Here is a 23,729-nt window from a genome sequence, read left to right as displayed (position 1 = left end):
TGTATTACACAATCAATGACCCGCATTCTTGCCGGCCAAATATTATTTCCCCACTCATAAGGGCTCCCCCGGGTCCCCCCTTAATTCCCTGGGGCTCATACAGTGGATGCTTGGCACGCACGGCGTTGACAATGGGTTCCCGTAGCGTAAGCTAGCTTACGCAATACGAGAGAACCTCTCGTAAGAGAACGTATCGGTTACCTAACGCAACCTCGGTTCTCTCTAGATGAGGGAACGAGTATTGCGTAGCCGGCCGTGCTCGCGCCACGAGCGACTTTTCGCTTCAGTCAATGAAAACCAGGGTTCCAGCCTACGAACTATGCTTATATGCACTCTAGTCACGCCCATTTTGGCGGGCTTTGATGCAGTGAGCGCGCGGACGCCTCTCATTGGATGCGAGTTCGCCAAGCTCGTCTATAGGCTGCAGCAGTTGCCGCAGAGCAACCTATGAGCTCGCTAGCTAGCCCGCTCAAGGTCTGCAGCTGCCGCACTGCGTTGACAATGGATACAAAAATTAAGGATAATTTTTTGGCTTCAATATCTCAGAAAAGATGAATCTTTCCCGTAGCGTAAGCTAGCTTACGCAATACTCGTTCCCTCATCTAGAGAGAACCGAGGTTACGTTAGGTAACCGAAACGTACTCCCATGTTATTGCCTCATATTTTTACTGATTTAAATCTTTAAACAACGATTGTGCAATATCATACTTTTTTTTTTTTTTTTTTTACTGTAATTCAACTGTGTTACTGTAATGAGAAGCATCATTGAAAACAATGGGAATAGTAAAAGTAAAATGTCTGTACATGTTACGGTAGTGATAATTAGGGGTAAAATGCACTTAAGTGTTTTGAAAAAAAATTCACAATGATTTTATTGGTCCTAAATGTAGGACCATTTTCATCAAGAAAAATATTTGTAATTATTTGTATTAATTTGAAGTTAAATATAACTAGGATATTTATTTGAAAGGTTTCATGAGAATCACCCTGAAATAAATCATCCTTTTCTACCTTAATCTACATGCAGGCCTACTGTACATCTACTCTTTATAATAGTCAAATAAATAAAGATCAAAGAGTATAACTGCAAGGACATTACCCAAAACTATATGATGTTCAGTAAAACATTTAACATTGTGTGCAGCCTGCTGCAGTGGAAACGTCTCATACTGAGATGTAGGGAACGAGATATTGCATTGATTAGCGCATATGAGGAGTGCCTTCTTACACTGCCTTCTTGAAACCTCTCTACAATAACGGCAATATTCTAATATGGTATTTGAGCCCCGCCTATTTTGGCGTGAAGCTGTCCACTATAAAAGCAGGTGTGCAAACACCATTCCTCAGAATTTTCTGACTGAGGCACAAGAGCATGTCACTCGCACCTCAAAGAACTCTGCGTCTGTAGTGCGGTCAGCTTATGCAATAACTCATTCCCTTTGTCTCAGGGAACCGAGGTTACTTTCGTAACAGAGATGTTCCCTTATGACTCAGTACACTTAACATTGCGTCAAGAAGCTGATGCTATGGGGAACAGAGTCCCATCATGCCGCACTAAACGATATAACCTTCCAGCAAGGAAACATGATGCCGCAGTCCAACGGGACAGTGACTGACATGAGTATGCCGCAAGTGATTGATTCTCATGGTGGGCCAGGAGGAGAACACTCAGAATGGATATATGAACTATAGACATATAGTATGAATTCTATATCCCTTCACAAACACAGTCAGGAAGGAAGTTTATTTAAAAGTGCCTGTAACTTTTGGGAAATACAACGGTCTGAATGCAAGCGGTTATGTAAAAAGTCAGGGAGCCTGTTATTATTGTTATTGTTATTATTGGCCAATGAAATAGCAAGTGCTCTAGACAAAGATGACTTGCTATGAGAGAGAGATGTTAAGTCTAGGTTATAAAACCATGCAAATGTGTTCTGAGAAGACCATCCTGCTGCAAAACATGTGTCTTATAAAGACATATTATTCGTGCATGCCCACAAAGAGTCCTCGTCAGGGCCGACCCAAGCCTTTATGGGGCCCTAAGCAGAATTTGATTTGGGGGCCCCTCGGTGCCGCCAATATGATTGAATATTGTCAATGCTTGATTATTCGCACACTATAAATCTAACACAACCCTTATCAATTGTATTAGTTGTAGCTGTGTTGCTTACAACATACCAATGTCTTCCTGGCATGATTTTACCCTTCTACTGTTTTAAATGTAACAGTAGCACACCTATATTTACCCAATCCTGTTGAACCGCTGTTACCAGTTTTGTGTACTTCCTAGAGAACAATTTGCAGCAGAAGCTGTAGACTGCATCATTTCTTTTTGAATAAGTGAGCAGCTCCACTTACATTTTTTCCCCATTAATTAACTTTCTGTAGGTGTAGTGTAGTGTAGTGGAAGCTTCGGCCATCAGGTTTTTAAGGGAATGTGAAGTTTTCCTTTATATGCAGTGGCCCTCTGCTTACCAGATCAGTCCTTTCTGAGTCAGACAGGATAGGTGACCACATCAGTGGAGCCAGAAGCTGGCTCGAGACTGAATGGCAGCTTTTGTGGCTCGCAGCACTAAGTGCGTAGTGATGTAGAGGTCTTTGAACATCTCTGGATTGTAGCCTTGCTTGTCCATTTGCTTGAGGAGCTTAGCTTGGAAAACCTGGAGCACCACCATCGCATGGAGTGCTGAACCAGCTTGGCCCACAACTGAGTACGCTCTTCCAGCCAGTGCGAGAGAGCTGAATAAGTTGAGTGCAAGGATTTTGTCAATTCGTTAAGAACTTCTGGGAAGAACAGGGCAGATCTGTGGAATGCGGTCTCTTGACTGTGTCCGGACTGCAAGAACCATTCATCAAGGTGAGATTGTTTAGGTTCTTTTGGAGGAGACCACTTGAGACAGAGCTCTTCGACCACCCTTGAAATTATTTGAAGCATCTCCTTGTCAGTGGTGCGTGCAGGCTCCTCGCCCTCGCTGGGGGAATGTGTGGCAACATCCTCCATTGACCACTTGCCAGATGCAGCGAGAGACTTCACATGATCCCCAGCATCAGAACCATTGAACGCGATGAGGTTGTGTGCTCCTGCAGAGGGCTGAAGCTAATCACGCACATACTGCATCGGCATAGAAGCAGTATATAGAGATTGAGGGGTTCGCGGGGTGTGTGCAGGCACGAGGTCAACCTCAAATTCATCATGCTCAACCTCGTGACCCCACCGTGCCGCCTCGTGTGATCCCTCACACAAGCATAAGGAACACTTAAAGAATGACATCTTTATTTATAAGTTAATATACATTTTCTGCATTACCATGACAACTAATGTGGACTTTATAGCAAAAGCGACTGTTGTCTGAACAAAAAACAAATTACTTAAGTTGCTGTGTGAACACTTACTCAAATAAATCAGATTTGAAGATTTCCTGCAGTGTGAACGAAGCCTAATGTCTAGAACGGCCCTGCTACAATGCAGAAGAGCAACGTCCAGTGAGGATTTTGACTAAATAATAATTTAGAATTTATTTAGTTTCTCATCAAACCTAATCGTATGTCTTGAGTGGCATGTAATTAAATATTAGACTTAAATCTTGAATGCTAAATTATACCTTTGCTCTGTTTTAAAGCTTGAAGAGATGGGCACCATCCACTGCCATTGTATGATATTAGTGAGCATAATTAAAGAGGTTTAGAACAACATTAAGGTGCAATAATGACTCCCCCAGATAGTGGAGGGTTCCAGTTTGTTTTTTGTTTTTTAAAGAGTGGTGGGTTTACAGCAAGATGTCAAGGTTTGGCCTGTTACCTTGGTCCAGTAAGACCCTACTGGTAAATGATGTAACTACACCATAAAATGGGCAAAAAGCTAAATTTTCAGTAAACGAATACTCTGACAACATTAAATTGTTTGCTAGCCACATTTAAAAATTTGTAATTTTATTGTAGCATAGGTTTTACCCATGGCCAAAGATATGCTGCCAATCCACCAGTTCATTACCGATACTACAAAAAGTTACTGTAAAGGCTACAAAATCTCCCAATTAAGAGCTCAAATTGAGTAAAGCCAGTCTGGGATACATGTTTGATCCTGACAGGAACATGTAGGATCAAAGCTTTTGTTACATGCTTAACAGGCATCACAGCGAAAAGTTTCAAGCTACCATGCAAGCCATACAGCATCTGATCATAACCGATAAGACATCCAGGATTGTAAATGTTGTTAAGCAACTTACATTACATTTATTTCAGAGACAGCCCTTAAGTGACTTGTTCAAGGAAACAATGGTAAAAGGTCTTAGATCACCTCCTGTTTAAACTTAATTCCTTTCAGTTACTAGGCTACAACACCTCCAGATCAGATTCCAGTAATGACCATCTTCTGCCAGTTCTTTAGCAGGAGTATACGAGGTCCAGTCAAATTTAGAGACCAGTATCACATGTCTTGCATGCAATACATATTACCTACCAGGCTGACTGGGTAACAACACTCCTTTTATTCTTTTCTATTATGAGCATTTATTGCCAGCTGGTGTGCCATATCACTTGTGAGATGGCAGAGTCTCTCTCTTATGCCATGTCACTTGTCCATTTGAATATGTGTTGTCTCCCAGGGCGATGTAGACACATTTACAAAGTGCTCACCCACTCAACATGAATGTTTAAACAAAAACTTGTCTACATAAAAACACATTTTGTAACTCCGTTTTAACACAAATCCTTCTAAAGACCTCTAAATTTGATCTGCTACATTTTTTATAAACTTCTGTGGCATTTTATGCATTGTTAATTTTAATATTTAAGGGTGTTTATTCTCTAAGACAGCTTGTGGAAATGTGGAGTTCTGGGGCACAACCGGAGGGATAAACTAATTCTACTGCAATAGATCATTTAGCGACATTACAATTGTTCAAATTTCCATTGGCTGTTGATATGAATAACAAGGCCAAAACTCCTGTACATACTGCTCACACATACAGCAACACATCTATGTATAGCTGTTCTTGTAAACACCACGTTGAAATAATTTGCTTCACACTTAAATTTGTCAGTGCATGATAACTGAATCTTCTCCAAGGTATGGCAACCTCTTCCTTTTGCACTTATTCATAATGCTATAAAGCTATATACTTCATAACAATAATAATAATAATAATAATAAAATTATAAGTCTTCATACAGCTTATCAGAATATCAGCTGGAATGTAAAGTACTAAAAAGCTCAAGTGATTTGTAAACTGATAAAACAAAATATAAATCTACTTGCCAATTGCATTCAATGTCCGTTGGAAAAACAAAAACTAAAATTTTGTGCAATATTCATTTGGATGTTCTAAACTCATGCCTCTCTGTAAGGAAAAGCAAAAAATAATGTCCATTAGATTAATAATAGTTTTTATTATAGCACCAGAGGCTATACATGAGTGAGACATATGTGACAAATAAAACACAGTATGGATTAGATGTTCAGACTCTGCTAGGAAGAGTCTTGCATTGTTCCATCCTTTACTGCTGTGCTTCTATTTTCACAAGCTCGACCATGACTTAAACCGAACAGCACAAGCCCAAACAATTTTGGCAAAGCTTTCCCTTTTCATGTTGATCAGTTTTGTTGGTGTCTGGTGTAAAGGAAAAGCTTTTGGGTAGGAAAAACCTTGAACCAAGCCATCACACAAGGCCATATGCTTAAAAAACTGGCCCAGACTTCACCAGTGGAGATGGATTGAATTATGGGCTATGAGCTGGACAAAGTTTTGGGTGGGGAGCGATTACCCACTTCAGACCACCAAAAAAGGTAAGATCTTTGACCACAGTTCAACATACATTGGCCTTTTTTTAGTTCAAAACAAACTTAGATAATTAAATACTACTCTTTACATATACACATTGTTGTGCCTTGAGAGCATTTTCACTTACAAACATATAAAAATACACATTAACTAGCCTGATAAGAAAATAATGTATAAAAGTATATAGTAAAAACATTTAATCATGTCCATTCAAAAGATCACTTCCATCTTTTTTCTTATATTACATGATGATAAAACACAAAACTAAAATAGTTTATTTGTATTCCTCGTACAGAAATGCACACTGAAAAAAAGGAAGACGAAACGTAAAATGCGCCATAATACAATAGTGATATGAACCCTTGGAGTAGGAAGGAAATTATCACCTGTCAGATTGACACATTAGAAATACCATGACCAAGAATGTCACAGAGATATCAACCTCACCTTGCAGTCAAAATATTTTAAAAACAGACCTCTCTTGAGGGAATGTGGATTTCTGATATATGAATTCTTGCACACTACAGTTGTATTGAATAAAAACATTGAATCATTTTATTTTATGTGATAAGATACTTAAAGGTATAGTTTACCCCACAAAAAATAAAATACAAAAATTGTCATTATTTACTCACCCTCATGTTATTCCAAACCCATATGACCCCTATTTCTTCTGCAGAACAGAAAAGGAGATCAATGGCCTAAAAAGCCCCCAAAAGTGTCATAAAAGTAGTCCGTAAAAGTAATTCGACTTGTGCGTCAAAGTCTTCTGATGTCAAATGACCACTTTGTATGCACTCAAATCAAATCAAATCATTAATCAACTCAAATGTATACAATGCCCAAATCAAATATGGTGACACATTAATAACATAACTGATTAACCACTGATTAATACACATCTTGTGAACAAGTCACGTCATGACACCCTTTTTTCAGCTTTGAGCAATTATCATCTGCAATTGTATGGAAATAAGCAATTGTGACGAAAATATCTCCTTTTATGTTCTGCAGAAAAAGTAAAGTCATATGGGTTTGAAGTGGCATTAGGGTTTGTAAATAACGGCAGAATTTGGGGTGAACTATTATTTTAAATGATTCCTATGATGTCAGTAGTTCTACAGTCCATTTTAATTTGTCCTTGTGCATTTCAGTAATTTAAATACATTTCAAAAACCAATACAAAACAAAATCAGTGTACACGTGAATTGAAATAAGGCCAGAAAAAAAGATATGATTACTTCAGAGACTACTTCTCTGTATCATCAATCTGGGTGGGGTACCTAGTACAGAATAGAGCCTACTAATGAGTGAGCTACTAATGAATAAGTTTGAGTGAGCTACTTATGAGTGTGCTTTGTACATTCTAAGAACGTTGTAAAAGCACTGTTTATGGAGCAACCTGAGAGTTACAAAGGATTGAACAATCTGGCTACATGTCATGTATCATTTCACAATCTGAGAGCACAGAACTAAAAAGAAGCAAATCCATACATGCCATGAAGCCTTGATTGCGTCCGTCTGCACTTGTTTTTCGATGAAAAAAAAATGACATGCCAAGTTAAAAAGACTATAAACATTTAAAAGCACATCTCGAGACTAGTGATATAACTATATATCAGCCGATTAATCGTCTGATATTTGGCTTTTTATGATTATCGGCATAATAGACGTGTTAAAATTCAGTTGTGTCAGTTCCAAAATCTACCAGTAGGTTTGTCAATGGATAATCAACACTTTGTTTTTTTTATGGTTTTTCTTTTCAAGATTATGCAAATTATGAGTAAATATAGCATAAACAAGCATTTGTTTCACTTTAGAAATTTTGTGTACATCTGATTTGCTGTTGTTAAATTGTTTTATGTTTATCGGCATTTACATTGGCCATCCTGCTCTCTAGATATCAGTATCTGCGTCGACTACTCCTCGAGAAACCTGCGTTCTGTTCTATTCGGTGTGCTGCATCTAGCTTTTTTTCAGCGCAAGAAAGTTTTCGGTCTGAACTACCCTTTACGAACAAAAAAACTGATGATAATAAAATAGCATCTTGACCAAAATAAAAGTTAGGAAACTGATGTCAAAGGGCATTATGTTAGAGGCTATCTATCTATGTACATACTATATATGCGAGTACATTATTGTTTTAATGCATGTCAAAACAAGCTCATCAATCTCACACACAGTACTCTGACAGTTTTGTCATTATAAAGGTGGTCTCAACACACACAACTCTTCACATATGTACAATTGTTGCTTAGCATATGGAAGTAAAAACAGTTATGGCACAACACACACAAAGCTTCAACTCACCATCTCATGAAAGATCAGAGACTAAACGATTTCCTCTTCAACAACCCCAATGGTGTTATCTTTTTACAAATGTCACAAGGCAAGAGGAAAAAAATCCTTCAAAATACAAAAAGGAACTGTGTGTTTTATAGCAAATTTGAAAGAAGCGATGTTTAGTGTTGGGGCACGATTACATATATATTTGCGATATAAGTCACACTTATGTCAGTACTCTAGTCAAAGGTAGAATGGTGAGTTGGATCAAGACTGTGTCAGTTTGGTTCTTCTAGTAGTGAAGTCCTAGAGGCTGGAAACACCCCTGTTAAGGCTATGAGAGAGAGACTCTGTTTTGAAGACATGCACACGTAGAAAGGCAGCGAGTTCATCCAACCAGTATGTGATGTCAGAAGGCAGGGTTGGGGCAGGGACTGGTGACAGCAGCTGGGTGAGTGGTAGCATTGAAAGGCCAATTAGACAATCACACAATGGCAGCCACTCTTGTCCTTCTCTTTGCGCGTGGGCTCCGGTGAGGGTGGGCACTCTTGCTCCTGGAACTTCCTGAGAGAGGAATCAGGATGTGATAATCAGACAAAGCATTTTTCACTAATTGTACAAGTCTCTGATTTAAAATTAAGGCCTGTTTATACTGCCTTTACACATAATAAAAGCCTTTTGGCTTTATGTCTGATTTTAGTCAAACACGATTTCTGGTCTGATGTAAAGATATGTAAAACATATGCCACATATGTTCAGTATTATCAATCTATACATTATACCACGGTAGGCCATGTTACTACCATACTACTCATATTATTTCTGCTGTATGCAGTATGTACTGTATATGATGTGTAGTATGCAGTTTTTCTGTATGCATGAAATACCCCCAATTATCTGCTACATTTATCACATTTCCCATTTGAATGCGCAGTACAGAACAAAACACACTGCATGAACTACTGTATCCCAATGTGGAATGCGCTTGACTTGACCTTGCATTTCAAGTGTGAAAATAAAAGAAAGTAATATCTGCTGTGATTTTTTGTTTTTGCAAAACATGAAAATTAACAAATTTATTTTGTAAGACGATAACTGAGCACCAAACTAAACATGTTATAACAAAAGTACCATACTACAGTTTGACATGTTTATCGTTGAATATACATACTGCTTCACATACTGTACTTATTTAAACAAAACAGTAGGCAGTATACAGTGTAAACAATGCACAGAATGTAGTAAACAGTACAATAGGGCTGAATTTGGAATGGTAGTATGCCGCTCCAAACTCAGCCTAGCATTCAATTGAAACTAATGTATGTCCTGAATAGTTTTAACTTTGCTATTTGTGTGCTGCCACCATCTGGTACTACCACACCACTGCATGTAGTGCAGAACACACCCACCTTATGACTCTAACCAGCTCATGGAAAGCCTGGTCTACATTCATTCGGATCTTAGCTGAGGCCTCCATATATGTGACTTTGAGTTGTCGAGCTAGCTGCTGGCCCTCCTCTTGGGACACCTGAGAATAGGGAAGAGACGAGTACAAAAGAGAAGTTAGCTGTTTGCAACTACAATCCTGCTAGGAACTTGGAAATTTATATCACGCTTATTAATTGATATTGATTAAAACAGCATATATTTTAAAGCGCCTTTTACAAAATGTTAAATAAAAGCAATGGAGGAAAACATCCACATTTGATACACTCAATTAGCATGGGCTGACATCCTTTCTTACCATACATTCCACTAGGTGGCAGTGTAACACAATCTGAGTTTGTAACCACAGCAGAACGTCCTCAGTAACCCCATTGCACTTTATTACCATCTCTCTCCCTCACACACTTACACTGACATTTTTCAGCTTTTCAGCTTTCTTTTCTTTTTGAATTTCATTCACTGGTTTTCATTACCTTTTAAAAGGGACATTGTGCTGTGTGTCAGTATGTGTAGTGTGTGTGTTTGTGTGTAGATATAAATGAGTTGTTTTGCAATAGACACTCTGTAGATGAAAACTGCTAAAAATTACAACAGACTATAAAGTCATGCTATAATTGCAGACAGTGCAGACAAAGAGTATTACAATTTTCATTATAGTCCTGATTCAGTATAGCTGTCTGAAATGACAGCACTTAAAGTGATTCATGCCACTCACTTGTCTCTGTTGCTCAAGATCAGCTTTGTTACCCACTAGAATCATCGGAAACTCATCTCGGTCCTTCACTCTCAAGATCTGTCTTTGGAACTTGTAGATCTCTTCAAAGCTAAGGAAAACAAGGGGAAACACAAAATACAAACAGCACTGAAGCTTGCAATACATTTTCAGATACATACCAAGAAACACAGGCAAACTTGTACACAACTCCCATTGACTTTTATTGTTCTTAAAGGAACAGTTCGCCCAAAAAATGAAAAATTATTTACTCACCCTCAAGTCGTTCAATTCATAGTGCTCAAATTGCATTCATGTTTCAGCATATTCAAACTCGATTACGAGTTGTTTGTTTGATTCTAAGACATGTTAGAACTAATGTCATTTGGTGTCATGTATTTGACACGGGAAGATGCAGTATGAGCACAAATGGGATTTATGAGCTCTGACAGAGGGAAAATCAGCAGTAAATTGTGATATCATTTCGTCAAAGCTATCATATATATTCATAAGACTTGGAATACAGCACACCAGAATCAGAAATTAGATTTTCCTTTATGAGGCGATATTTGCCCCCCTGAAGTATATTTTTTTAGGGGTAGGTTCTACCTATTGTACCAAACAAAATCCTTTCTATACCAAATAATGTACTTCAATTAAAATGTATGAAAATATAATTTTCAATTTGAATAATTTGTTACATATCAATGTAAATCATCTAGGTCCATTTACATATTAGGGGTATTTACATATTTTGTATTTTTGTCTGATTTCCTTGTACTTTGCAATCTACATCACCAGCTGTTTAAAAAATGTGGAGTGTGCCTGGACTGTTTTCTTCCTCTTCTCTATCATGCACTCGATCTTAAGTGCTTCGCCCGCACATCATCATTGACTATTTGACAACTACATTTTTTCGTACATGTTTATTATTAATGTTGCTGATTATGCAAAAATTGCAAATTGTTTCAGCCCTAAAATAAACAGATTTAATGCCATACTATGTATAACTAGACTTAGACTAGAATATTAAGTAGGGATATCCCAATACAATTATTTTTGGGAACGAGTTCTAGTACCGCTACTTTTTTTTTGTTTTGTTTTTTGCTCTGAACTCCATATCAACAGTTTATTTACATTTTATCATCAAAATGGTGTTTCAATAAATACATTCATTAAAACTTTTATCAAATGAAACATGATATTGTATTATTTTGTTCAAATGAAGTGCTTTTTTACAGAACCTCACAGCACAATCAGACAATACATTGTCAAATAAAGTGCTCCATAACAGCACACATGTGAAATACAATAACTATTGATTTATGTTTATTATTAGTAGTATTACAATAAATATTGCATAACTAAACAGTAGTGATCTATTTCTGTAGTACTTTTTTGCTTTTAAATTGAGCTTTTATTTTGGAGGCGCTTTTTGAAGTGTTTCTATGATGTTTTGATGAGCTTCCCATTCCAGAAAAGACAGTTACTATGTGACTCAAAGTGATTAAACCGCAAAAGGCTGCTATTTAATTAAATAAATATGTAGTCTGTATATGACTCGCACTAAAAAGTGAATTAGCACTCTGCCTGCTGTCATCTGCTTAAAACAGACTGCAAGATGCTCATGATGGTGCATAAGCCAACGAGGTAGGTATGAGCACTTTGTGTCTTTATGTCAACACAACACCAGCTTCACACATTCACAAGCACTCGCATTTAAAGTGCTGCACATACAAACTAAATATGTATTAATCTCACTATGATATGACGGGATTTTAATAAGTATGCTCAATGTTTACGTAATGACATTTGTATGTCAGATGGTATCGTTTTTTGGTATAGGAGCATTTTTACAAGTATGAGTGCATGTACAAGCACACGAGCGTAGTATCGGACCCGATTCCGATACAGTATCGGTACATCCCTAATAATAATAAATGTTACAAATGAAAACAGAAATTCATTACAGGGGTTTTTTTCCAACCACATTTTCAATTTCAGGGGCCTTTTTGTGGCACTTAAGTCACCTTTAATTTCGGAAAATGCTGAAAACATTTTTTTTTTTGTTATTTTTGGAACTTGACCGCCCGTGATCACTGTATATGTTTGTTGTATGGGAAAGATCAGCGTGACCATTCTTAAAAATGTCTTCTTGTCCACACACACATGTCCACACACACACACACACATATATATATATATATATATATATATATATATATATATATATATATATATATATATATATATATATATATATATGTAAAATTATATTTTGGTCATTCTACTATAAAAACATATTGTACATTTCAGAACTCAAAACTTAATCCCAAATGCAATAAATGTATTTATTAAAACCAAACTGCAAAAACGTCTCATTCTCTACTTCTGCGACTACGCTACATCACTAGGGTGCCCATTAAGTCATGACCACCACTTCAGCAAAAAAAAAACATCCACACCTTCTTCACATCATCGCACCCTTAGCCCTGCCCACTGGTACTTAGTTCATACTCAGAGAGAGAGAGCAGGACAGACAGGCCTACTGTAGCCTAACTATTCCTGAAAACCAAAGGGTACCCATCATGACTATTTTTTATTATTTTTGTATATAAACATGCATTAGACAGACTTTGACTGTTGTCATGTATATTGGGCAGCTTTTTATCTCTGTAAAGGAAAAGCCATTCGGTTTCATTCAGCTGCAGTGCTTCTTGTTGTTTTGAGCAAAAACTCATTATGGATGCTTTCTCATGCCCATCTGCACTATTTTTAATGGTTGGTGTATGTAAACATGCACTAGATGGATGCCTTTGATATTCTAGATGCATTTACGGCGATGTGCATCTCAGTGCTGGATGAAACTGGACGTGTGTGCGTCTATTCATCGTGCTTTGGACTATGTAGTATGTGCATTATGTGGATGTGGTTTTTTGGACAGAAAATGATCATATATTCCTAAATTATGACTGTTTTGGTAAAAAAAAAAAAAAACTTTACTAACATTATCAGTTGACCTTAGGTAAGATTATTAAAACTATTAAAAGAAGAGCATTTCATAACCCATTTAAACTAAGCTAATACTAATAATTGCTATAGCTGAGCTCTAACCCTGCACCCCTTAGAGACGCACTTTTTCTTTTCTTTTTTTTTTCAAAACATATTTGGTCCATTTATGACTCATTTTCTTTTTTTTTTAACGGTAAGGACCATCCTCATAACAAGTACATTTTAAGAGGGTTTACTAAATTGGAAAGGACATTTTCAGAAATTTAGCCCTCGTGAGTATAACACAACAAGTGTACACCCCCACAAAGAGGAGTGCCTCCTCATCACAAAACCTAAAAGGAATGCAAGCCCACGCTTCCAGCTGATGACCAGTTATCTTGTGCTCTCAGGCTGCAGAACCGTAATACAGTCCATAGGATGACAGGAGGTCACTCTGTTCTCATGCTGTTGATATAAACTTTCCAGTAATGCTTTAAGACCCCTAAAAGCCATCATATGGAGAACAGTCTGGAGAGGCTGGGAGGGACATTTATATGGAGTCTCTGTTGTGTTGGTTCTAATGCTAACAGTTTGAGGGGAGCGAAGCAGTGTAAATGTCATACTGCAGGAGGAATTGCTTGTCAGACTCTGGAGAGACTGTGTTCAGAGAGGCCTCTGCCATCGGCTCTGAGCAGGGTAATGTAAACGAAGGAAGGAAAGACTGTTTACACCATAAACACAAAGTAGGAAGGACCCTAAAAGGGCACAAGTGCACACAAACACACACACTGAATGGCTAATCACACACCACACGCACCATATTCCCCAACCGTACACACTGTGCAGAAAACAGACATAAAAAGGGGAGGAATTAGTTAGCATGACTCTAGTTACAGAAAAGGTGAATGAGTGAAACTGAAATTCAAGTGAGACATGGCAAAGGGAGACATGATAAAAATGGAGAAGAAAAAAACTGAATGAAAGTGAAAGTGAGAACGACAATGTATGGGGAAAGGGGAAGAAAGGGAGAAAGTAGAGAGAAAACGTGAGTGGAACGTTTGCTCACCTTCCTCGGTCAGTGACAGAGAAGACGAGAAGGAAGCCCTCCCCTGTCCTCATGTATTGTTCTCTCATGGCTCCAAACTCTTCCTGTCCTGCTGTATCCAGGACTAACAAACACAGAACGGCAATGTTAGCTCCCCACAGACTGTACACAGCTAAATACTTGGTTCAGCCAAATGAACACTATCCTTCTATATGTTTCATAGTAAATGTGTTTAAATCCTATGTACTGTATATGCATTTAAGGGCTTTACTCAAGTAAAGCAATTTTCTTGCTGGAAAAAGAAACTGCTCAATATAGCATGCTTAGATTTAAGGCATTTAAAGACTTTAATCACTTAAATACATACTGTACACTCACCTAAAGGATTATTAGGAACACCATACTAATACTGTGTTTGAACCCCTTACGCCTTCAGAACTGCCTTAATTCTACGTGGCATTGATTCAACAAGGTGCTGAAAGCATTCTTTAGAAATGTTGGCCCATATTGATAGGATAGCATCTTGCAGTTGATGGAGATTTGTGGGATGCACATCCAGGGCACGAAGCTCCCGTTCCACCACATCCCAAAGATGCTATATTGGGTTGAGATCTGGTGACTGTGGGGGCCATTTTAGTACAGTGAATTGTCATGTTCAAGAAACCAATTTGAAATGATTCGAGCTTTGTGACATGGTGCATTATCCTGCTGGAAGTAGCCATCAGAGGATGGGTACATGGTGGCTATAAAGGGATGGACATGGTCAGAAACAATGCTCAGGTAGGCCGTGGCATTTAAACGATGCCCAATTGGCACTAAGGGGTCTAAAGTGTGCCAAGAAAACATCCCCCACACCATTACACCACCACCACCAGCCTGCACAGTGGTAACAAGGCATGATGGATCCATGTTCTCATTCTGTTTACGCCAAATTCTGACTCTACCATCTGAATGTCTCAACAGAAATCGAGACTCATCAGACCAGGCAACATTTTTCCAGTCTTCAACTGTCCAATTTTGGTTAGCTCTTGCAAATTGTAGCCTCTTTTTCCTATTTGTAGTGGAGATGAGTGGTACCGGTGGGGTCTTCTGCTGTTGTAGCCCATCCGCCTCAAGGTGGTGCGTGTTGTGGCTTCACAAATGCTTTGCTGCATACCTCGGTTGTAACGAGTGGTTATTTCAGGCAAAGTTGCTCTTCTATCAGCTTGAATCAGTCGGCCCATTCTCCTCTGACCTCTAGCATCAACAAGGCATTTTCGCCCACAGGACTGCCGCATACTGGATGTTTTTCCTTTTTCACACCATTCTTTGTAAACCCTAGAAATGGTTGTGTGTGTGAAAATCCTAGTAACTGAGCAGATTGTGAAATACTCAGACCGGCCCGTCTGGCACCAACAACCATGCCATGCTCAAAATTGCTTAAATCACCTTTCTTTCCCATTCTGACATTCAATTTGGAGTTCAGGAGATTGTCTTGACCAGGATCACACCCCTAAATGCATTGAAGCAACTGCCATGTGATTGGTTGATTAGATAATTGCATTAATGAGAAATTGAACAGGTGTTCCTAATAATCCTTTAGGTGAGTGTATATACTGGAGAAGTTGTTAGATTTCTTCTAGATAAGTTGTTAGATCTTACATTACACTTTTTACACAACAATTCTTTGGAGTGAAAATATAATATTTTACAAAGAAATCTGGGTCAAAAATTGTATTTTACATTAAGGGGCAATATTTGCCCCCTGGAATTGATTTACAGGGGCTTTTTTTTTTTTGCCTTATAAAATGTTTAAATAATTACACTACTGTATGATCTCTACATTGCATTATGTGCATTGAGACTGAACCTTTTTTCTCATTTACGTATTTCCAAATATTTTGGATATTTAATTGACATAGCCTACAAAACGTATATAATGCAATGAGGCGGCGATGACAGCATTTCTCCAGATTTGGAATGAGGAACATATTAAAAAACATATCAACTCCTTTATACCAACTGCATAAAACAAGCTAAAACTAAACATTTCACAATTACAATTATTCAGAGATATGATTTATACACTAAAAGTGGTTGATGTACTGTATAAGTATTATTGCATTATTAATAACCTTTTATTTAACATTAGTTCTACAGTTGAAATCAGAAGTTTACATACACTTAGGTTCAAGTCATTAAAATGCATTTTTAACCACTCCACAGATTTCATATTAGCAAACCATAGTTTTGTCTTGTGCATGACATGAGTGCTTTTTTCAACAATTGCTTACAGATAGAAAGATTTACTTTTAGTTGACTATATCACAATTCCAGTGGGTTAACTGTGCCTTTATGCAGCTTGAAAAATTCCAGAAAATTATGACAAGCCTTTGGAGTCAATTGGAGGTGTACCTGTGGATATATTTAAGGCCTAACTTCAAACTCAGTGCCTCTTTGCTTGACATCATGGGAAAATCAAAACAAATCAGCCAAGACCTCAGAAAAAATGCCTGAATGCCTGCAAATACCACGTTCATCTGCACAAGCAATAGTACACAAGTATAAACAGCATGGGACCATGCAGCCATTATACCGCTCAGGAAGGAGATGCATTCTGTCTCCTAGAGATTAACATAGTTTGGTGCGAAAAGTGCAAAACAATCCCAGAACAACAGCAATAAACCTTGTGAAGATGCTGGAGGAAACAGATAGACAAGTATCTATATCCACAGTAAAACAAGTCCTATATCGACATAACCTGAAAGGCTACTCAGCAAAGAAGAAACCACTGCTCCAAAACCGCCATACAAAAAGCCAGAATATAGTTTTCAATTGCACATGAGGACAAAGTTCTTACTTTTTGGAGAAATGTCCTCTGGTCTTATGAAACAAAAATGTAACTGTTTGGACATAATGGCCATCCTAATGATTGGAGGAAAAAAGGTGAGGCTTGCAAGCTGAAGAACACCATCCCATCTGTGAAGCATGGGGTGGCAGCATAATTTTGTGGGGGTGCTTTGCTGCAGGAGGGACTGGTGCACTTCACTAAATAGATGGCATCATGAGGAAGGAAAATTATGTGGATGTAACTCAACTCAACTTTATTGTCCTTAAAAGGCTATTCGTTTTGTAGACAGCAGTATACACACACATGTACAACACAACTCACACAAATTGACTTATAAGTCAATTTGTGTGAGTTATGTTGTTGTACATATTAAAGTAACATCTCAATACATCAGCTAGGAAGTTAAAGCTCGGTTGCAAATGGGTCTTCCAAATGGAAAATGACCCCAAGCACACCTCCAAAGTTGTGGCAAAATGGCTTAAGGACAACAAAGTCAAGGTTTAGAGTGGCCAATCCAATAGAAAATTTGTGGGCAGAACTGAAAAAGCATATGCGATCAAGGAGGCCTACAAATCTGACTAGTGACTTTAACACTAGTTCTGTCTGGAGGAATAGGCCAAAATTCCAGCAACTTATTGTGAGAAGCTTGTGGAAAATATTTGACCCAAATATTTGACCCAAGTTAAACTATTTAAAGGCAATGCTACCTAATACTAACAAAGTGTATGTCAACTTCTGACCCACTGGGAATTTGATGAAAGTTATAAAAGCTGAAATAAATAATTCTTCTACAATTATTCTGACATTCTGACATAGATTATATTTTGTGTTTTTGCAGACCTGATTAACATACTTTATATATAATGTCTATCCCTTCCGCTTTTTGGTCTCTAGTTGGCGAGGAGGCTTTTTAGGCAGACAGATGGACAGGAAAGCATACGTAGCACAGGGAGTGATAATGTTACTTACTAATACAGTTTATTTTTAATAAGAGGGGAAACGGTCAAGGAATTTAGTGCAGGAGCATGACTTTTAAATAAAGATAGCCCCCATTAATTTCTGACCCTGCAAAAAACATTATAAAAATTATATATACCAAAATACACTGCCTGCCTGCCCCCCAATAAAAACTGGATCATTATTACAGTGATTAATATGTTTCAGCTGGCAACAATTATTTTAACTCTTACTGATGCAGTGTGTAGCTTCTAATTTTTTAAACAACCATGTCGGAAGAAGTACCTTGTGGTCATGTAAAAGATGTTACTGCGTATCACAGAAAAACAACTAAGGAGATTGCTGAAATCGCTGGAATTGGGTTAAGAACTGTGCAACGCATTATTAAAACCTGGAAGGATAGTGGTGAACTGTCAGCTTTGCAGATGAAACGTGGTCTGAAAAAACCTTGAATGATCGTGATCGGAGATCACTAAAACGCTTTAAGTCACACCGTAAAAAATAAACAGTAGAACTCACAGCTATGATTAATAGTGAAAGTAATAGTATTTCCTCATGCACATTGCTACGAGAACTTACAAGATTGGGACTAAACAGCTGTGTGGCCACAAGAAAGCCACTTGTTAGTGAGGCTAATCGGAAAAAACGACTTCAATTTGCTAAGGAGCATAAATATTGGACTGTGGACCAATGAAAAAAATAGTATGTGGTCTGATGAGTCCAGATTTACTCTATACCAAAGAGATGGGCACGTCCGAGTAAGAAGGGAAGCTTATGAAGCGATGCACCCAGCATGCATAGTGCCCACTGTACAGGCCTCTGGAGGCAGTGTTATGGTCTGGGGTTGCTTCAATTGGTCAGGTCTAGGCTCAGCAATGATATGCGGCAATAAAATGAAGGCAGCTGACTACCTGAATGTACTGAATGACCAGGTTATCCCATCAATGGATTTTTTCTTCCCTGACAGCACAGGCATATTTCAGAATGATAATGCCAAGATTCATCGGGCTCAAATTGTAAATGATTGGTTCAGGGAGAATGAAGAATAATTTTCACACATGAATTGGCCACCACAGATTCCTGATCTTAACCCCATTGAAAGTCTTTGGAATGTGCTGTAGAAGACTTTACATAGTGGTTTGACTCTCCCATAATCAATACAAGATCTCGGCCAAAAATTAATACAACTCTAGACGGAAATAAATGTTGTGGCATTGCATAAGGTTGTCGAAAAAATACCATGACGAATGTGTGCAGTAATCAAAGCTAAAGGCTGTCCAATGAAATATTAAGAGTATGCAACTTCTGTGCAGGCAGTGCATTGCAATCCCCCTGGAGCAACCAGGGGATATAGGAATGTCCAGGTTCAATACTGTTCAGCTCTATCAACAGCATCTATGGCATCCTGTCAGTTACAACAGAAAATAATTAACCATTCCCCAGTCTGCAAATAACAAAAGCAATTTTATTAAAGTTAGTAAGCAATTTTAGTACACTAATTTGAAATTAGCACAAATTATTTTTAAGGCACACTGTTCCAACAAACACCAGCAACACAAACACTTCAAACATTCTAAAGTTGGCTGTTGCATTTAGAATGTTGAGAAACATCTGTCATGTTCACACTGATCCAACAAACACCAACAAGCTTGCATCTTTGTGTGGTGTTGTTCACTTTTGAATAAAAGGAGTTGCCGATGAAGCCAAACATGCATGATTTAAAATATAAATATATATGCTCGATTGATTAAATAGGTTTAGCATATATTCATATTAACATGGCATTAGACTATACTGTCATAGATCATATAATTTTATACAGATCATAAATCTGTAATGAGGTTATGTCCACAAAATGGAGGAAAGTTTATATTTTTAATTATTGCAGATCTGCATTGAGTTCGGTGTTTGTATTTTTTGAGTAATTTGATGCCGTTTGAGAATTACAGAATCTGTTTTGCGTGTGAGAAGAGTGCTTCAGCACAAATCAACCTCCGTCCGCTTCTTGAGAAATAAAGCCTGTTTGTTTGTTTATTCCTCATGAGTGTCATCCACACAAACTACTAAAACAAGCTAACCAACACTAATATGTTATTTAGCTTTCTTATTTAAGAAAGGAATGGAATGGTTTAACAAGTTCACTACAAAAATTTGACTAATCGTTTTTTCTGTGTTTCTCCTTCTCTACCAATATAATTGTGCCCTTGTGTATTCATTTTCTATGAGTTGACAGAGACGCTTAGCTCATTGTCGTGGTAACGGTTTGCTATGAAGACAGATTATGTCTGAGTTTGTTGGAAAATCATATCAGACTGCTCAAAAAGACCAAGACCCGACAAACGCCCATTGAACATGTTCAGTCTGTGAAAACAGACACCAATGAATGCCAACAGGATGAACACAAAGATCAGACAAAACCCACCAACTATTGGATGTTGGTGTTTGTTGGTGTTTGTTGGTGCAGTACTTTCTATAACAGTGTGTATTTTAACATTTAATTCTGTGTGATGCATTGCCCCATAGACATCCATAGAATACATTACAGTAAAATTTTGTTAATTTAATCAAAATCATTTTTATTTTATAATAAAATCTATAGATCTTAAATTGTACTGAACCTGGAACATTCCTTGAAGCGCTTTATTCAAGGGCACAGTGTTGGTAGTACACTGACCCATGTAAGATTTAAACCTACAATATTTTGGTCACCAGCAAAAACACTATGCCACACCACCTCTACCTCTACCATGTATTTATCGTATGACCACCTCAGTGCCTTCAGGCTTGTGCTATGATATTACTTTGTACAATATGCGTAAATGCACAAAATAATAACAATTTGCATCAGTTCCTCTGCAAGTTATCAACTGATCTCTCTGATGTATTCTTCATTAAACCATAAAGTTCTTCATTGTGTGGCTGGTGAGCAGGTAGCTGCTTCCCTACATGCTGTGTGAGTTTGTTTGACAGTCATGTTCCCTCTTCAATCAGTGTCATACTTACTGTCCAGCCGAGCAGGCCTCTCGTCAATCACACATTGCTTTGTGTAGGAGTCTTCAATCGTAGGGTCATAGTCAGTGACAAAGTATGACTAAACACAGAAGGAGAAAATAAACAACAAGAGCAGTCATTATTACATATATGGATACAGTGAGGAAAGATTTCTGTCAGTCTCCTCTACAAATTCAAAACATCATTGACCTCAGCTTTGATTGAGGGAACTACAAGAGTAGAGTAGCATTTGTTTTGAAAGCTGTGCTAAATGAGGGCTTATACTGACAACACAAACCAACAGACAAACTGTTTTTTTCTCAAAAAGTGGTCAGCCCTCATGTGTTTGGTGCAAACACTGAGTTCATGTCAACAGTGTTTCTGAGTAGCCTCAGTTTGTGGTTGATAATTACGGTAATTAACCACAAGCGCTAACATTCCGACCAAACTTTTTTTTGGTCTCTGCAGGCTAAAAGTTTCAAGTCTATTCAAAACAAAGCATCAGTTTGTGGGGAGGGGGAGTTTTTGGGATACATTTTTCACATTTTTCCCATGTTTTGTATGGCTCTCCTTCCAAGAGGCTGTTTAAGTGATGACAGCTGAACGTTATGTTCAGGCTTGTCTCTGTGTCAACTGAACACATGCTCTAATACACTACAATACCAAAGTTGTAGCTTCCTATTATGTGTTGTACTATTAATGTTGCTGCAACCAGAGTAATCTGTTTTTAGCAGTGAAACAAGAAGCTCCAAAATGAGAGTATTTGGTTTGTTCTGCTTTCTGCATCAACCATCCATTGCACTGAGAGAATGCATTCTCTAACTTCTGAGAGAATGCATTCCTGCACAGCAAAAACTAATCAGTGTCTTAGTCTTGTTTTCCAGTAAATATCTAAACATTTTTAAAGCTAAAGTGTGAAATCTCTGTGACACTAGCATCACCAAATGGAATTGCAAAAATAGTACAAGATAAAAGTACAAGATAAAGATGTATCCTGAATACACACTACCTAAAGTTATACAAGAATACATACTTTTTCTGATAGGCTTACATGCGTGTCAAATTCTTCTTTGCAAATGTTTTTTACAGAAAAGAATACATTTTGAAAAGTGTTTTCAGTCTCTTAACATGATTAGTTTTCCAAAGTATCCATTTTCAGTGGAGGAAAATTTGTTCTAGTGTGGATGAGAGGCGTAAACAATGTGTTTTCAAACAGATCAGTGTGCATGTGGCCTTCAGTGCACTCAAAGTAGATTATTTGGATAACATCAGGAATTATTGTAAGTTAAGGATGCAGCATGTACTGTATATTAGCATTTGTGTGCTGACATAAAGTAGCCTGTGACTCTTTTCTTGACATCAGTGATCCTTTCACACAGTGGCTTCTCTGTATGCGCTGCATGCAAGACTCCATCACGTCCACTTTACACTTATCAATAATTCATCAGCAAGGCTACACATGCAGTTGACTTCATAGCTTACTCGTCACAGTGGGGACGGCAAAGTGTAGTGTGAGAGAGTGAGACTGATAGACAGACAAACAGACATGGGACTACCTGCTAGGGCTATCAACAGGGCTTAGAATCTAAATTAAAAGTTTTCATTGAAATATTACTATTAATATAATATTTAATTATTTTTACATACATTTCTTTATACATTTACATAAAAATGTAAAGACATTGTTTCAGCAAGGGGGGAAAAATCTACAGGACATCTGATTTTTAAATCAACTTTGTGTCCTTCATCCACAAGAGAGCTCAAAAATGTATTTTAACCAATCAGCAACATGCTGTAGTGACTTTATCGCAAAGAACATTTGCTGTTAACAAATGTGCAAAAAATTATAAAGTCAAATGATTTAGTAAGTTCATATTCTCAAATCTTAAGTAAAAACTTAAAATGAGAAAATAACCAGTTCAATAGTCAGTTTACTTGGTGTTGCACAGTAGTAAATACTGGTGCCATAGTACTACCACAAACTCAAGCTTCATAATACCAGGGGGTACCACAGTGTTTTTAATTAAATACAGTTATATGCACATACCTAATGCTTATACAGCGAGACACTGATAAAAGAACAAAACACAGTCAAGACACAACTGCAAAACTTCTCGCTGTTTTTTCAGCATTGCATGCAGTAACAATGCATTTTTTTAGACTCTGTGTCAATATAAGAGAAATTCAAACTTTAAAACACATCTCGAGACACCTGCGTTCTGTTTTATTTGTTGCACTGCACCTGTTTTAGCCCACACCAGTCATCACCAGTGCTTGACACATCTGAAATTAAAATGCCCAATTTAACATTCGAATGTGCATTTTTATCTTAAATTTGACAAATATTTGAATTTCGAATTTGAATTTGACAGCCTGACTACCTGCCATTAATGCCAACATTTGGCAATCCTCTTTCATTTGTTACAGCTTTGCAAGTCAGTCACACATGAAGTTACATACAATACACGTTATGAAGACATTATTTACTGACATTATTTAGCATGTTTATTAATCTGTTTGCCTAGTTTGCATTGGTCCCAACAATGATAAATATATCTTGTGCTTATGTATGAATTTCTGTACAAATTTATCCTACTAAAGTGAATAGATTAAATAAAATACTAATAAAATTAAGCTGATGATCATTTCTGCACAGTAACTCTAAACCTCACCATTGCATTTGATATACACTTC

At 37.6% G+C, this 23,729-nt stretch overlaps 1 protein-coding gene across 1 annotated transcript in view; it reads right to left on the bottom strand.

Annotated features, from left to right (window-relative positions):
* Positions 1-5,374: 5,374 nt before the first annotated feature.
* rras2 (RAS related 2) overlaps positions 5,375-23,729 on the bottom strand; it is a 74,667-nt gene continuing 56,312 nt past the window's right edge. Inside the window, exons 2-6 of the mRNA XM_052145745.1 lie at positions 21,048-21,135; positions 14,279-14,381; positions 10,225-10,333; positions 9,473-9,591; positions 5,375-8,627 (exon numbers count right to left, since the gene is read on the bottom strand). Of these exons, the coding sequence (XP_052001705.1) occupies positions 8,540-8,627; positions 9,473-9,591; positions 10,225-10,333; positions 14,279-14,381; positions 21,048-21,135 (507 nt within the window). The 3' untranslated portion in view covers positions 5,375-8,539. The remainder of the gene's footprint in view (positions 8,628-9,472; positions 9,592-10,224; positions 10,334-14,278; positions 14,382-21,047; positions 21,136-23,729) is intronic.

This window comes from Xyrauchen texanus, chromosome 2 (genome assembly GCF_025860055.1).
Source record: "Xyrauchen texanus isolate HMW12.3.18 chromosome 2, RBS_HiC_50CHRs, whole genome shotgun sequence".
NCBI lineage: Eukaryota > Metazoa > Chordata > Actinopteri > Cypriniformes > Catostomidae > Xyrauchen > Xyrauchen texanus.
Note: the sequence above shows the minus strand (reverse complement) of the source record. Positions and strands in the feature narration are given on the sequence as shown.